The sequence below is a fragment of the Gekko japonicus genome, unplaced genomic scaffold, assembly GCF_001447785.1.
Source record: "Gekko japonicus isolate JY-2015 unplaced genomic scaffold, Gekko_japonicus_V1.1 scaffold88, whole genome shotgun sequence".
Lineage (NCBI taxonomy): Eukaryota > Metazoa > Chordata > Lepidosauria > Squamata > Gekkonidae > Gekko > Gekko japonicus.
Window position 1 is genome coordinate 685,168 of NW_015160209.1, and position 15,259 is coordinate 700,426.

Below are 15,259 nucleotides of genomic sequence, written 5' to 3' on the forward strand. Positions count from 1 at the left end.
TAAGACGCTGAACTGCAGGCTGTGGAAGGTCGGTGGGTCAGCAGTTCGAGACCTGGGTGCCGCATGACGGAGTGAGCTCCCATCTCTAGTTCCAGCTCCTGCCAACCTAGCAGTTCGAAAGCAAGAAATTGCAAGGAGATAAATAGGGACCACTTCAGTGGGAAGGTAACAGCGTTCCGTGCGCCTTGGTGTTTAGTCATGCTGGCCACATGACCACGGAAACGTCTTCGGACAGCGCTGGCTCTTCGGCTTTGAAACGGAGATGAGCACCGCAACCCTAGAGTCGGATTCGACTGGCTTTCGAGCAAGGGAACCTTTACCTTTACCTAAGGCAAGCCTCCTCAAGACCTCCCATTGGTCAGTATTGTTCTCTAATGTCTATATCTGTCCACGCACATGATCTCAAATTGTGCCTCTGCCCTAATGCCAACTGGCAGTCCACACCCCAAATTTTTGTTTGGGCCACAAACCCATCTTTATGGCTCTCTGCATGTCTGGACAGGTTGTATTACCCCACAACTGTCCCCTCTATTCGCTATCATTACCTCTACTTTCTCAGTTCTGTATTGCTTGCTCTTTTTGAATGCTTCGTGTGCTTGTAATTAGGGAAATTCTTCAATAAAACCTATTTAATTTACTCTTCAAACCTAGAGTCTTCCTACTGTGCATGTGTGCAGTCCCTGTACCCCTCTGGCCTGGCCTGCCACCTAGCTAATTTCCCCAAACAATGAGGCAGGCCATTGGCGGTAATGCCACCTCCTTGTGCACCAGGAGTGAGTCCAAGGAAGTCCACCCAGGAGCAAGCCCCCATGAAGCAACAAGGGCAACCTCCAGAAGAGTGGCACAGGGAGAGCAAAAGGAACATCAGACAGGGCATGGATGCCTGGTACCAGTGGGGGTAACTCCCAGCACCAAGGTCACAGTGCTGAAGCTGCCCCCAGGTTGTCTCCTGGGTGATCCCATGCTGCTGCTGGTAGAGAAGGAGGGGAGGTTTCAGGGAAAGAGACCAATATGAGGTCACAGACCACTGCTGAGAGGTCCATGAGCAGTCCCTTGATGTATGCCATCCACCTCTCCAAGTCTCCAGTGACAGCCACCAGCTGCTTGAGGTGCTCAGTAATCAACCCCTGACCCACTGAGCATTGCTGACCCTGGGCCACAGCATTTCTCCACTCACACTAGGTCTGCACTGCTCCCTTTCAGTGGATGTCCACAAGGCCAAGAGGGGAGAAGGTGTTGCGCTGGCCATGAGACCCATGTCTGGGGACCTGACAGTGGCTCTGAATTCCCAGCCCCACAAGGCCAGCACCAGCCACACCATCCAAAGCCAAATTAGGAAGTACTGCAACCCCAGGAACCTCACTTCTACCCCCCATGGCCCCCGCCCCTATATGAGCACTTGGAATCTGCCTGCTGCAATGCCTCATCAGCAACCATTTACCATGGGAAGTCCCCAGTGCCCAAGTTTCAGAAGACAAATGACCCAGCTTTCATGGCCCATCTCAAAGATGCCAGGCTGGCCATAACCAGGACCAGGGCCTTCTCGGTGGCAGCTCGGTACTGGTGGAATGAGCTCCCAGAAGAGATCAGTGCCCTGTGGGACCTTATACAGTTCCACAGGGCCTGTAAGATGGAGCTCTTCCACCAGGCCTTCAAACTAGGGAGCCGCCCCCAATAATTGTAAGCTATGTCCCTCGGAGTCACCAGCAACAGCCTGTGCCTGCCGCGTAAGAAACAGAACAAGGAGCAGATCAATAGGAAAGTTCCTCAAATTGATATTTGGATTGTTTTTAGAAGGTTTTAGGATTGTTTTAACTGTTATGTGTTTTAATCCTTCTGTAAACTGCCCTGAGCCTGCTTTGGCAGGGAGGGTGGAGGTAAATTAATTAATTAATTAATTAAATTAAATGATCAGACAGAAACATCTGTCTGTTGTGACCCAGTTGTCTAAGTCCCCCCCCCTCGCTGTGTGTTTCTTTGATACCTGAGAAAGTCCAGTTCTGTTGGTCTGAGCCGGTTCCAAAATGGATTCCCTGTTGTCTGATCATTCTTCTGTACCCAAGCCATCAGGGCGGTCTGACTGGTCTCTTGTTTTCTGGCTGCCATTATTTTTACTAGTTAGCGAATTGCACATAAGTGCATATACACACCTTTCCCCGCCACACAGGAGCTGCTCAAGGCTTTGTTTTCTTTTTAAAAACTCTCAAAGAAAGATGTCTCTGTTATACAGCATTTTTCTAAAGAAAGATGCCTCTGTAATTCAGCTTTTTTCTGTGCTTTGGGGAAGGGGTTAATTGAAACGTTTAGAGAGGGAGGACGGCAGTGAACTACATATCCCAGCAGGCTCATCAGCACTTGTGTACATGCTCAGAGGACAAACTTTTTTTAAAAAAATGGCTGACAGCCCCATGAACTACATATCCTAGCAGGCTCATCAGTGCTTGTGAGCATGCTCAAAGGACAAACTTTTTTTAAAAAAATGGCCACCAGCTACACTCCCTGGCTGCTGCGTCTGATCGATCAAGGATGGGGTAAAAGTGCTTTGAAGAGTGCTAAAAGGGGTGAGTGTGATCAGTGTTCTTTGTTACAAAATAACCTGGATTAATTAGAGGCGGGCAACAGCAGATAAAACTGCACATCTGACCACAGTCTTAAAACATTTTAAAGACTTTGATTAAAAATGTAATAACGTCTATTATGTCCACATTTTAGAAATTCCTGTAGCATTTATAATGTATCAGATTAAGTGAGTTTGTTAGCTGAACAAAGGCCATACAATGAAACTGTGAGAAATAACCTTTTCTGTCTGATTTTTGCATTTTCAAAAAGTATGAATGAAATTACTTGTATATTTCAATACATACATTCTGAAGCAATTTCCCAAGAGCAGGACTACATTATTCCAGAGCAGAAAACCCGTAAAGAGCTATAATTATCTAAACCTTTTACAAGATAGGGAATTATAATATTATATGACAATCCTTTATCTGTAGCTGAGTAAAACCATTATATCACATGATACAAATTATATTCGTGGTCAGCTTCTTCATTCTTTCCACCCCCTTTTTAAAACTGAGAAAGATATTCCTGCAAAAAATGTATTTCAGACATGCAAACATGGTAACCAAGTCTTGTTAGTTCTCTGCTGTCACCCTTACATGGTTAAGACCTAGCTAAGGCTCTGCTCTCACTGAAACTTTTCCTTTAACTTGCATATTAGCACTCAACCAATAATGACACCTTAGAGCACTAATGAGCTTTCAAGAAACCTTAACAGTAGTTATTGTTCATTACTTCTGGTCTCCTGCGAACATTTCAATATACCAGACAGATCAACAGAGGACACACAAGGCATGATAGATTGCCTTGCGGGATCTTACTGTGGAAAAAAGTTTTATGTAAATTCACTCTGCTAGGTTCTTATCCTAAGCATAGTTTCTTCCACATAAGCTCCACTGAAATGAATTCTGTCTCCTAATGCATTTTTACCCATTTTTCCTCCAAGAAGCTCAAGGCATATATGGTTCACACTTTCCCATGTTATCCTTACAATAACCCTGTAAAAGCATTCCAAGTAGTTAGTATTTAAGGAGGGAAGCAGCATGTTATAGCCTGATCTAGTCTGATCTTAGATGCTAAGCAAGGTCAATACTTGGACGGGAGACCTCCAAGAAAGACAATGGAGAGGAAGGCAATGGCAAACCACCTCTGCTTCTCAAATGCCTTGAAATCCCCTTGCTGGAATTACCATAAGTCGGCTGTCACTTGATGGAACTTTACATACACACATGATCAGTACTCATACTTGAACTCCTATGAAATATTTTCTATTTTAGAATGAGTAAAGCTTTCAGTGCTCTGTAAAATTCCGATTTTTCCATTGGAGTTCTCAGGTTTTTCCTCAGAATTTTCCCTGCCTTCAGGTCCCTACTGTTGAGTAACTGTGCATATGAAATCATATGCACAGGAAACCTATGGAATTTCCTTTTAGCAATTGTGTCAAAGCAAACATTATGTCAAAGCAAACATTAAACACTTGCAGACATTTGTCTCCTACAAGATTAGAACAACTTCAAGACAATTGGAATATGTAATCACTAAAAATATAATGAAAGAGAAGGACAATTAAGACTGCATTTATTCCCCTTTTACCCTTACAGAAAGAGCAATTTTTCTTGACAAACAATGTTTTGATTAGCATATCTGCTTTTTCAAGTGCTGTTTCTGGATATACTCAGTGGGAAAATGTGGTCAACTAGGGAAATTCTATGCCCTATGAGAGTTTTGACTAAGCTGTGACATAAATCTTATGTCTTGTGTTGTTTGTTTCCCATGACAAAGCAAGGATTTTGGACATAATGAGACCTCGCTGTTTCTTTCAAAGGGGAAATTCACAGGGAGCTCACCATGAAATTGATTCCACAGCATGGAATTCAAACAACAGTAGTCCTTGGTTTATTGCACACATTTTTTGTGTAGGCACAATTCAACAAATAGTTATGCACACTTACATACTACTGAAACTGACAAGACTTAAATGTCTGTTAGTGTTTGCGTATGACCAGCATTTAGAATCCAACACTAGCCATGTTTATATGGAACTGAGTTCACTAATCTCAATGAAACATTAAATAATCACCATTTAAAACCATTTTTAAGGGCAGAAGGCTTAAAACAAGCTTCTTGCCTTACCAAATAGATGGAATGCTAAGGACACTAATGTTCATACATTTCAGACTATTATAAGATTTCTGGGATTCCTGTTATCTTTCAGATCTCATTCTTTCTGGTTCTTTTTCACAGGCTTCTCCTTTAACCTTTCCTTCTCTCCACAGTGCAATTAGCTCATAAATTCTTTATGTGCAACTTGAAAGGCCAAGGTACAAGTGACGGTACATTACAGCAAGTTTCTCTTTTTAAAAATTACTTGGTTTAAAATGAACACTCAATTTGATGCAGTCATATAATCTCTTCAGACTGAATTTATGAGCCTCTTGTGGCTCTCTGAAAGGCTACTTTTCTTTGTAAAGTAAGAACTGTGGGGAAAACACCTTCATCAGTCAACAACTAACACAACATTTCACATACTTGTATCATGTCTTATATGTGGGGCTAGGGACTGGCATGTTACCACAAGTGTCAGCTGTATCAGTGACTTTTTACTCCTGTTTCACACCTAGTAATTACGTGGGTCTTCTCCACATGGAGACAAACTTGTGTAGCCTCCCTGCTGTTGCTGCAGCTGCCAATACAATGCAGCAGCAATGTGTTTTCCACAAGGTCAGTTTCTCTACAGTTTCTTTGCCCCAGCCTCCAAACCACTTGTCAGATTAAATTTCACTGCTGGTAATGCATGCCACAAGCTTGTGGAGGCCCGATCTGTATTGAGACCATGGCATACAGGGAGAAGCATCTTTCCTCTCCCTCCCCAGCTCCATTTTTCTAACCAAAAACTATCCGGGGAGGAGCTGCAGATATACTGATGGGCCATTTGGGGTTGGAAAAATGGTGTGGGAAAGGAAAGCTGGAGCCCCTTGTACCCATGTACCATTGTCCCAATCCAAACTGGGGTCCCACACTTTTTGGGAAATAATTTCCCAGCAGGAGCTGATTCAGAGACAGGTTGGGCACCCCAGACACAATAAACTGGCAATAGTAAAGTGTAAGTTTGGCCAGTGTGTATTCCCAGAGTCACATGAAGAGCCAGTTTGGTGTAGTGGTTAAGTGCGCAGACTCTAATCTGAGAGAACCGGGTTTGATTCCCCACTCCTCCACTTGCACCTGCTGATGTGACCTTGGGTTAGTCACAAGCTCTGGCACAGCTGTCCTTGAAAAAGAGCAGTTTGTGTCAGAGTTCTCTCAGCCCCACCCACCTCACTGGGTGTCTGTTGTGGGGAGGGGAGGGGAAGGGAAAGGAGACTGTAAGCCGCTCTGAGACTCCAAGTGAAGGGCGGGGTATAAATCCAATCTCTTCTTCTTCTCATTTTTAAATCTGTATGTTCTTATGGCACCTTTATTTAGAAAGTAACTAAATTATAATGGAAATTTTAAATTCAGTGGTAATTAGTGATCTAAATCATGATCTATCCTCAGTCCCAGGGTATAGTCTGAAAATATACTGAAGCCTTACTGAAACAAAGCAGGTTTTGATCTGGTCAGTATCTGAATGGGAGGCTGCCCATGAAGGAAGAAAAGCAGGATGAAAATATAGCCAATAAAATGAAATACTTGCTGTCCCATTCCCCAGTTGCTAATTCAAGCTGAATGGCTGCTGGATGTTACCATCATATTGTATCTGCTCAGCAAAGAACCTCATAGAACTTACAAAATAAAACATGTCAATTTTTTAGAGAATGAAAAAACTAATACCATTCTGAACATTTGAGTTTTTATAAAGCCATCTCAGATACCTCTATTTAGAAATATAATTCAAACTCTACCTTTTGAATTCTACCATATGCCTACTGACAACATTTAACAAGACCAGACCAAAAAACCTGAGAATATAGCCAGCACCACAACCATATGAAAATATCCTTAGGTAGGTTACTTACTCTTATGCTGTGGTACACATTTCACTCTAGAACACATGGATTATTTTGGCAGTTTTTCCACAACAGGTATCATTAATCTCTGCTTAAGTAATACAGTGAATTAATAGTTGCCTTAAGGATGTCCAGGTGCAACCTTATCTATGAAAAATGAGTGAACACAAGGTAGAAGGTAGAGCAAACTCTCTGTGAGATCTGTTATGATTTCCAGAAATATGTCACCTAATGTGACAGAATCCATATGGCTAGGATGACTAGGAATGAATGAACTAGGAATGAATGACTGGCACAGGATGGAGACAGTTGCCTATACCCTATTGGCCACCCATGGCCACCATCTGCGGATAGCTAAATCTGCAGATTGTGGTCACACAGAGGCTAAAGAGATTTTTCTGCACACTTGGAAGACTCCCAAGGGGTGCATAAAAATCTGATTTTTTAAAAAGAAACACCAAATTTAAAAAGTGTACTTATGAGTAGAGCTTGCAGCACTCACTACAGGGAGAAGCTGGACCAGTCACTGTGGCAGAAGATGCAGGGCAAGGCTCCAGGCCAAGTTCTCCGGGAGCTCATTCCACCAGGTAGGAGCCGCCACTGAAAAGGATCTGGCCCTGGTCGTAGTAAGCCTTACCTCCCTGGGGCCTGGAATAACCAGGCAATGTTGTGTCCCCGACCAAAGTGCTCTTGGGGATATGTGTGGGGATAATAACAAAAGGAGCAAAAGCAGGCCATCCACAGAGAGGATAGCTCTTTTTACATACTTGGGGCACCTGGAACAAAATATGACTTTGTAAATTAACCGGAGGGAGGGAGGGAAGACCCTTCAAAACTCATCAGGTGGATCTTGACATTGGTCACGGATGGGTGGAATGTTGAGAGCAACTGCAAGGGAACTAAAGGGAAAGGGGGAGGGGAGCAGTGAAGAACTCGAGAGTCACCTCATGTAGTAGCAGCTTAAGTTGATGTTTAGCTGTTTGTTTTAATTAAAAACAAACAAACAGCAGCAGCGTTCTTCATTGATTTCTTCAAAAGCGGTCCTGAATATCTTTTCTGACATCATGTGTCAGAGATGTAAAGTTACTGCTTGATTAATACATTTTTGAGTTTTAAATCTTAAAAACTGGGGACGTTTCCTCTAACAATTACACAACATTATGACTGTTCAAGCACAGCCTATGGGTCTTGCTAGAGCACATGGAAGTTTTATTCCATCAGCATATCCAAATGGGCAGCCTGTCAAAAAAAAAAAGTGGCAACCTCAAATTAAAGCAGATGAATTATAAAAGGATGGTGGCTACATGCCCAAATTTGGGCTTCATCTCACCACAGGCTGCTTTTGTTTACCAGCAGTTAACCTCCTCTGAAAGGAGCACAAAAGAACAGTCAGCAGGAATAAAAGGAAGGAACTGGCAGAGTTGTACAAAATAAATAACATTCTTGCTAATCTGCATTCTGTACCACTTACAAAAAGTCTGAGTTGGCTCTTAAATTTGGTCACTTAAGCCGCTTCTCAAGAAAGGCTTTTTTGTTTAAATAAAATCAAAGGACTGAGTTGATTTGGCTGCCTTATTCCCTCTCATACTGCAGATGGAAAAATACCTTTCAGTTGCCAAAAGCCAGAAAATTCATATTGATTAGATTTCTTCCAATAGGATAGAATTGTGAAGCATTACAAGGTAACTGAACGAAATCCCCAAGGACACCCATGCAACCAAATCTCCATTTTATATAGGTGCATATAGGCAGGTTCTGAGGCCATAAAAAGCCTGGATCATCTCTTGAGAAGTCAGAGAAATTCAGATAATCTAATTCAATCTAATCTAATTCAAAGACAGGGGGGAAAATGAAAACAGTTCTAAACTGTGAAATTTAAGTTCATCAGTACTCAAAACAATCTGGTACATTGTTAGGCTGCATAGTCTAATGAGCAAAGCTAACTTCAAAAAAACCCAATCCAGCCCCAAACAGGTCAAGTGGTAGTCTAGAGAAAGTGTGTAAGAACTTTCCATGCTAAAGGGGGAAACCACTCCAGCTCTCCAAAGGCTACCTTCAGTTCAGTTCAGCCAAAAGCTTCTCCTTTTGAACCTCTCATCTTACAACCTTGTGAAAGTATAACCAGATTAAATATCCTCATCTCCACACAAAACAGCAGAGACTCTTATCTACCTAGGATACCTCTGTTTCTTAATGCTAAACCAGAGCAATGGCTTTATGTCCTGGATCTGGGATTCTTAAGTTCCAGAAGGTGAAATCACAAGTCATAGATACAAACAAGTCAGATTTCTGGGAAATGACAAACCTTCTATTCAAACATGAGATGGGACACTATCTTCTCCTTTTCCTTAGATATCAAATACAAATACATATACAATACCTTTATTGGCATAAGAGATAAAATACAACATGCAGCATAGAGCCTCAGGATGGCCGGGGGGGGGGGGGTAGCACATTGCGAATTGCCTTAATATGAGCCTCTCCTCCTAGATACCTCATAAAAGAAATTTGCTACAGGTTCAAGAATTCCTATATTATGAGAAGACAACAAAGAAATAATTTATACTCATCAGATTGGCCCAAATGGGGGTCCATCACAGGTTCAATATAAGCAACACTGATGTCATAGTGGAATTTACAGTACAGAAGCACGTGTCCAATAGATTCAATTTCCCCCATCCCACATGGGCACAATCTATCTTTATAAGGAATTTTCTTGAACCTTACCGATAAAACAGCTGAGGGCAGGACATCGAACCGAGCTAGCATGAAAGCCCTACGAAGATGGGGCTGAATTAGTCTTGCCAGATATCCTGAAGAAATGTGACTGAAAGAGAGTCCCATACTCAAGGGAGAGTAATGTCTGTGCACAAGTCTTCTCAGATCTTGCACCTCTATATCAAGGAGTCTTTGTTTGAGTAAGGAAAAGGCCTTCTGCTCAGACAGAAGTACCAAATCATCAAAACTAAAGCCAATTATAGAAATTTTTTCTCTATATCAATCAACCAAGTCGATAGATGTGATTCTGTTAGCATGTGTACCACAAAACTGTAGCCCAACTGTTAGTCTAATGGAAATAGATGCCCAGATATTTAACTTGTTCAATTTTTCCCACTGTATAATCCAATTAGTGGGCTTCCAACTTTTCTCGAAGATAATCATTTTGGATTTATCAAAGTTAAGGAACAACTTGTTCTTACTGCAATAGGCAAGAGCTTGTGCAAGCATCCTTTTCATCCCCATTTCTGAGAGATAGAGCAGGACAGCATCGTCCGCATACAAAAGTAACGGGACATGCCTCTCACCTAGTTTAGGACAATGGCCATCAATACTCCTCATGAAGGGGTCCAAATCATTTAAGAAGAGGTTAAATAGGGTTGGTGCAAGAATGCAGTCCTACTTAACTCCCATGTTAATGGGGATCTTGTTAGGTCCCCCTCCTTTGAATATCTAATCTGACAGGTATTTCCAGAATACATATTTTTAATCAAGAACAGCAGTCGCTTGTCTATCCCCATGTCTCTTAATATCCCTGGGCACTGAGTCAAAGGCACCCTTGAGGTCCAGGAAAGCCACATATAATTTCCTACCCTTTCCTGATTTGTATTTATTAACTAAGTGGTTAAGGACTATGCAGTGATCTAAAGTTGACTTGCCCTGACAAAACCCAATCTGCTTTATCCCAAGGACTTGCTGCTCTAATATCCAAGACTTAAGCTTAGTAGCCAAATGTTTGGCATAGAGCTTCCCAATGATGGACAAAAGACTTATCGGTCTATAGTTACTTGGGAGCTGGCAATCTCCCTTTTTGAAGATCGGTACTATTATAGCATTTTTCCAATCATCCGGTATTTGACCGGACTTATCTATAGCAGTGAATAAATCTGCCAGAAGGGGAGACCACCACTGAGAGAAAACTTTAATGGCCTCAGGTGGTATAACAACAGGCCCAGGGACTGTCCCCACTTTCATTGATGCAATTAAAGTTTCGACTTCTTCAGGCTGTACCGGGGGCCACTCCGAGCACTCATCTAAACTGTTACCCAGCTTGTCTATCGTGTTTCCTCCAGTCTCATAGAAAATCTTTGCATAATACTCAACCCAAGAGTCAGGAGTTATTATGGAGCTAGACGAACAATTTTCTCCCATAGAATTGGAAATTAAAAGCCAAAATTTCCTAGTATCGATGTTAATAGTAGCTTGTAGGAGGGGTTCCCAGCATTTTAACAGGAAGGCCTTCTGTTTGTTTTTATAAAGTTGATATAGAACCTTTTTTAATTCAAAATACTCAGATGGAGGGTACACTAATTCCGAAATCCTATAGGAATGAAAAACAGCACGCAATTGACTCTTCATTCCGTCCTTATATATCTAACTGGGCATACTACAAATAATTTTGCAACACCAGTTTTTCCTTAGGGAAGCACAGTATTGATTTGAAACTCTCAAAACAAGAAATTATTTGTGAGTCTCATTGCCTACTATTTACCTGGCACACCTTGCACAGATGTTGAGTGTGACCTTGGCTTGTGGTTCCGCAGTATGTGTACTTCGAGTCTGGTTACATTTGCTCCCCAAAGAAATTACGCTTGTTACCCCTTCCATTCTTAAATCATCAAGGTCCTCTGCAAGAAAAAAAAGCAAACATACCACCAAGCAAGTATTAGCAGCAGTAACAGCATGGTTCAAGTTTTAGAGAAAATACAAGCAGTAAAATCACTACAGAATTTGAAAAGAACAAAAGAATTAGTTGCAGGAATAAATAACATTTTACATAAAACATAATCACACATACATTAATATGTAATGTTTGGTCACAGTTCAATTATTTTACACAAGTTGTGTTCCTGTTCCTTACAATGGAGAATAAGTACCCCAATATTTGAGTACCCCAATATTTGGGTTTCTCTGCCATCTAGGGCTGCCAATTCCCCCCAGGGGGCGGATTTCCCCCCGCTTTGGAGGCTCGATTTCCGCTGCCGCAGAATCGGGCCCCGGGGGAAACCCCACCCCGGCATGCACGTCAGCCAGATGTGACATGCTGACACGGGGCACACTGGGGGCAGGGCCACAGCCATTTGAGGGGAAAACATAGAGTCAGCACGTCACATCCAGCTGACGTGCATGCAGCACGCGCACTAGGGACGCCGTCCGGGAGCCCTCTGCTTTGTATGCAGAAAGTCCAGAAGAGTCTCTGCTTATCCGGAAGAGTCTCTGCTTTGTATGCAGAAAGTCCCATGTTCAGTCCCCGGCATCTCCAGTTAAAGGATCTGGCAGTAGGTAATGTGACAGACCTCTACCTAGAACCCTGGAGAGCTGCTGCCAGTCTGAGTAGAAGAAGAAGAGATTGGATTTGTACCCCGCCCTTCACTCAGAGCCTCAGAGTGGCTTACAAACTCCCTTCCCTTCCCCTCCCCACAACAGACACCATGTGAGGTAGGTGGGGCTGAGAGAACTGCTCTTTTTTCAAGAACAGCTGTGCCAGAATTATGGCTTGCCCAAGGTCATCCAGCCAGGTGCATGTGAAGGAGTGGGGAATCAAACCCAGTTCTCCCAGATTAGAGTCCGCGCACTTAACCACTACACCAAACTGGCTTACTAGATGTATCACTGAATGTTAAGCTGAATGTTCAGGAAGGGATGGCCAGAAACAGGTGCAAAACTGCATATTACTGTGTACTTGGGAAATTACTTGTTTGGTTGTCTCCTGATTACTCAAAAACATAAAGGTTCTGATTTATGTAGCCTCAGGACACATATGGACCCTTAAAATACCAAAGAAACCTGAAGCTGTCTTATACTGAATCAGATCCTCAGTCCATTGAAGTCTGGTGTGGTGGTTAAGTGTGCAGACTCTAATCTGGGAGAACTGGGTTTGAATCCCCACTCCTCCACTTGCAGCTGCTGGATGACCTCGGGCAAGCCATAGTTCTGACAAGAGCTGTCCTTGAAAGGGCAGTTCTTGAAAGAGCTCTCTCAGGCCCGCCTACCTCACAAGGAGTCTGTTGTGGGGAGGGGAAGGGAAAGGAGTTTGTAAGCCATTTTGAGTCTCCGAGTGAAGGGCGGGGGACAAATCCCATGTCTTCTTCTTCTACTCAGATTGGCAGCAGCTCTCCAGGGTTCCAGGTAGAGGTCTGTCACATTACCTACTGCCAGATCCTTTAACTGGAGATGCCGAGGACTGAACATGGGACTTTCTGCATACAAAGCAGAGACTCTTCCTCTGAGCTACAGCACCTCCCCAAACAGGATTGTTCTTTCATTTATCCAAAGTCAGCTGAGCTGGTGTTTCTGTACATTCACACTTATTCTTGGCCATTAATAGTCTGGCTGGTTGCACTTGTGCAACCTTGTGTATGATTCAGCACACACAGCTTCTTTAGTTTAAGGAAATGACAATGTAAGTTGGCTGTTTTCTCAATTACCAGGATGGTATCCATAACATACATATGGACAGGGAGAAAGGATTGATTTTAGATTACCCAAAGGACAGTCTACCCTAAAAACTGACAGTTTTGCTGATATGTTTTCCTATTGTGGTCCTTAGGGGGAAGGACTATTTACAGAGCTTTCTTCAAGGTTATTTATAGATTCTCCATATTTAATGCTGCTATCTTCTTGTCCTTTTGGCTTTACAACAGTCTTTCCTGCCCATGCTACCAAAACATTATAGCAGGAAAATGTAAACATTCAGGAGAACCTATAGATATTACTTTGCAATGTTACAAAAACAGTCCCGTAATATATTTTGCAAATATACCTGTTTTGTAAACCACCACCCCCATAAAATACAGCAAAACTACTGACATTCAGCATGATGACTCTTCACTTATTTCTTCAATAACTCTTCATTGTAAAAGAAGTGCGTGGGCAGGGAAGGGAGGATTAAACTCTGTAACTCTGTTTTAAAGAACAAGTGCTTATGAACAAACACTGAAATACTGAATTCATTAATTGTAGTATATATTTGACCTAGCTGCTTTCCCCACCCCCCCCCAGACAGATGGCCACATGGCTTTGATGTGTTTACATAGAGTAAATCAAATTTTGCCCTAGCCTTGAATGTCACACACATATTTCTTCATGTCCTCATGGTTTATGCAACTGGTTTCTTAATGGAGTCAAGCTTTGCTAGTTTGCCAAGTAATCCGCTGGAAAACTGTACAATTTCCATTCTAAAAATAGTAAGCTAGGGCAAATAATGAAATAATCTAACAACAACCATGTGTAAGCTTAACAGTAAATTATACTGAATAATAGGGAATGATTGTAATTTCATATTACTGAATGGAGGATTAGACAGAGATGTTCTTTTACAAATATTTCTTCTACTAGTCAGACATTATGGTTCATTGAGGGAGGACTCATGGGGGACAGGGCTAGCAGCAACCACCGGGAGACTTGATAGCTCATGACTTCCATGACTTACCAAGGACTGGCTGCTTGCTACTGTTAAATGGTGGCCAACCCATGAAAGCCAGTGTGGCATATAGTGCTTAACAGTTTCAGACCAGGATCTGGTAATCCCAGGTTTGAATCAGCACTCTTCTGTCGAAACTCACTGGGTGACCTTCAGCCAGTTACACATTCTCAGCCTCACCTACCTCATGGGGTTGTTGTCAGGATAAAATGAAGGAGAGGAGAATGATGTAAGCTGCTTTGGGTCCCCACTGTCAAGAAAGGTGAGGTATAAATGAAGTAAATCTCCCTTATAAATAAAAGCCGAATGGTGGTGGCACTTCTGTAGAACATTCCACGCGCTCCAAAATCAGTTCGCTCTCTGATCTGTCATTCAGAGGGTCTCCCTATCCACTGGCTGCTTTGCCTGAGTCCTGCCTCCAACATTCTAAACATTTTGCTAATCCTCTCCCCCCCATAGCCAGTCAGAACACAGAGGTTATTTGCATATGCAGCTTCATTGGCCTCTGCCTCGGAACACAGAGGTCATTTGCATATGCAACTTGATTGGCTTTTGCCTCTAAAATTCTAAACAGTTTTGCTGTTCTGAGGTAAAATGTGTCCAATCTCCAGGTGAGGGCTGGAGATCACTCAGAATTACAACTGCTTTCCAGACGGCAGAGATCAGTTCCCCTGGAGAAAATGGTGGGCTCTGTATCCTTATATGCTGCTGAGGTGGCCCCCGTGTGACAGCCAATGTGACGTAGCAGTCAGGGCTTCAGAGCGGGAGAAAAGCTGCAGGTGTGTGGGGGGGTGAAAAGCTGAAGAGTGAGTGGGAAATAAAGGTTGGTTGATGATTGGCTGGGAAGGAGATAGGGTTGCCAACTCCAGGTGGGAAATTCCTGGAGATGTGAGGGATGGAGCCTGGAGAGGGTGAGGTTTCAGGAGGCGTGGGACCTCGAACAATGGGGATTGACAAGAGGTGGGAAAAAGGAAATAGTATGGGGAGGGGGACACAGAGAAAGTGAAGTGCCACCCATAAATTCTTGCAGGTTTTTTGTTTGTTTTTTTAATCCCTGGAGGGATATTTTTTATTATTTTTATAAGACTACAAAACTACAAAGAAAATATAAGGGAAGGGGATTACATCTAAGGATAAAGGATAGATAACCACACTACACTAAAAACCCAAGAGGAGGAGATCATATCCGTGTTAATCTAAGTGTTATTAATAAAAGTGTTAGTACAACAATATACTTGTAGAGTTCTTATTTGTCTTGGCTTCAATATTAGTATGTTAGTTGTTGTGAGAGAAC

The 15,259-nt window shown here is 42.6% G+C and overlaps 1 protein-coding gene across 1 annotated transcript in view; it reads right to left on the reverse strand.

Annotated features, from left to right (window-relative positions):
- The window catches only part of LOC107108588 (chromosome unknown open reading frame, human C8orf34), a 159,260-nt gene that overhangs the window by 76,286 nt on the left and 67,715 nt on the right, over positions 1–15,259 (reverse strand). The window contains exon 8 of the mRNA XM_015409051.1: positions 11,035–11,170. Within this exon, the coding sequence (XP_015264537.1) occupies positions 11,035–11,170 (136 nt within the window). The remainder of the gene's footprint in view (positions 1–11,034; positions 11,171–15,259) is intronic.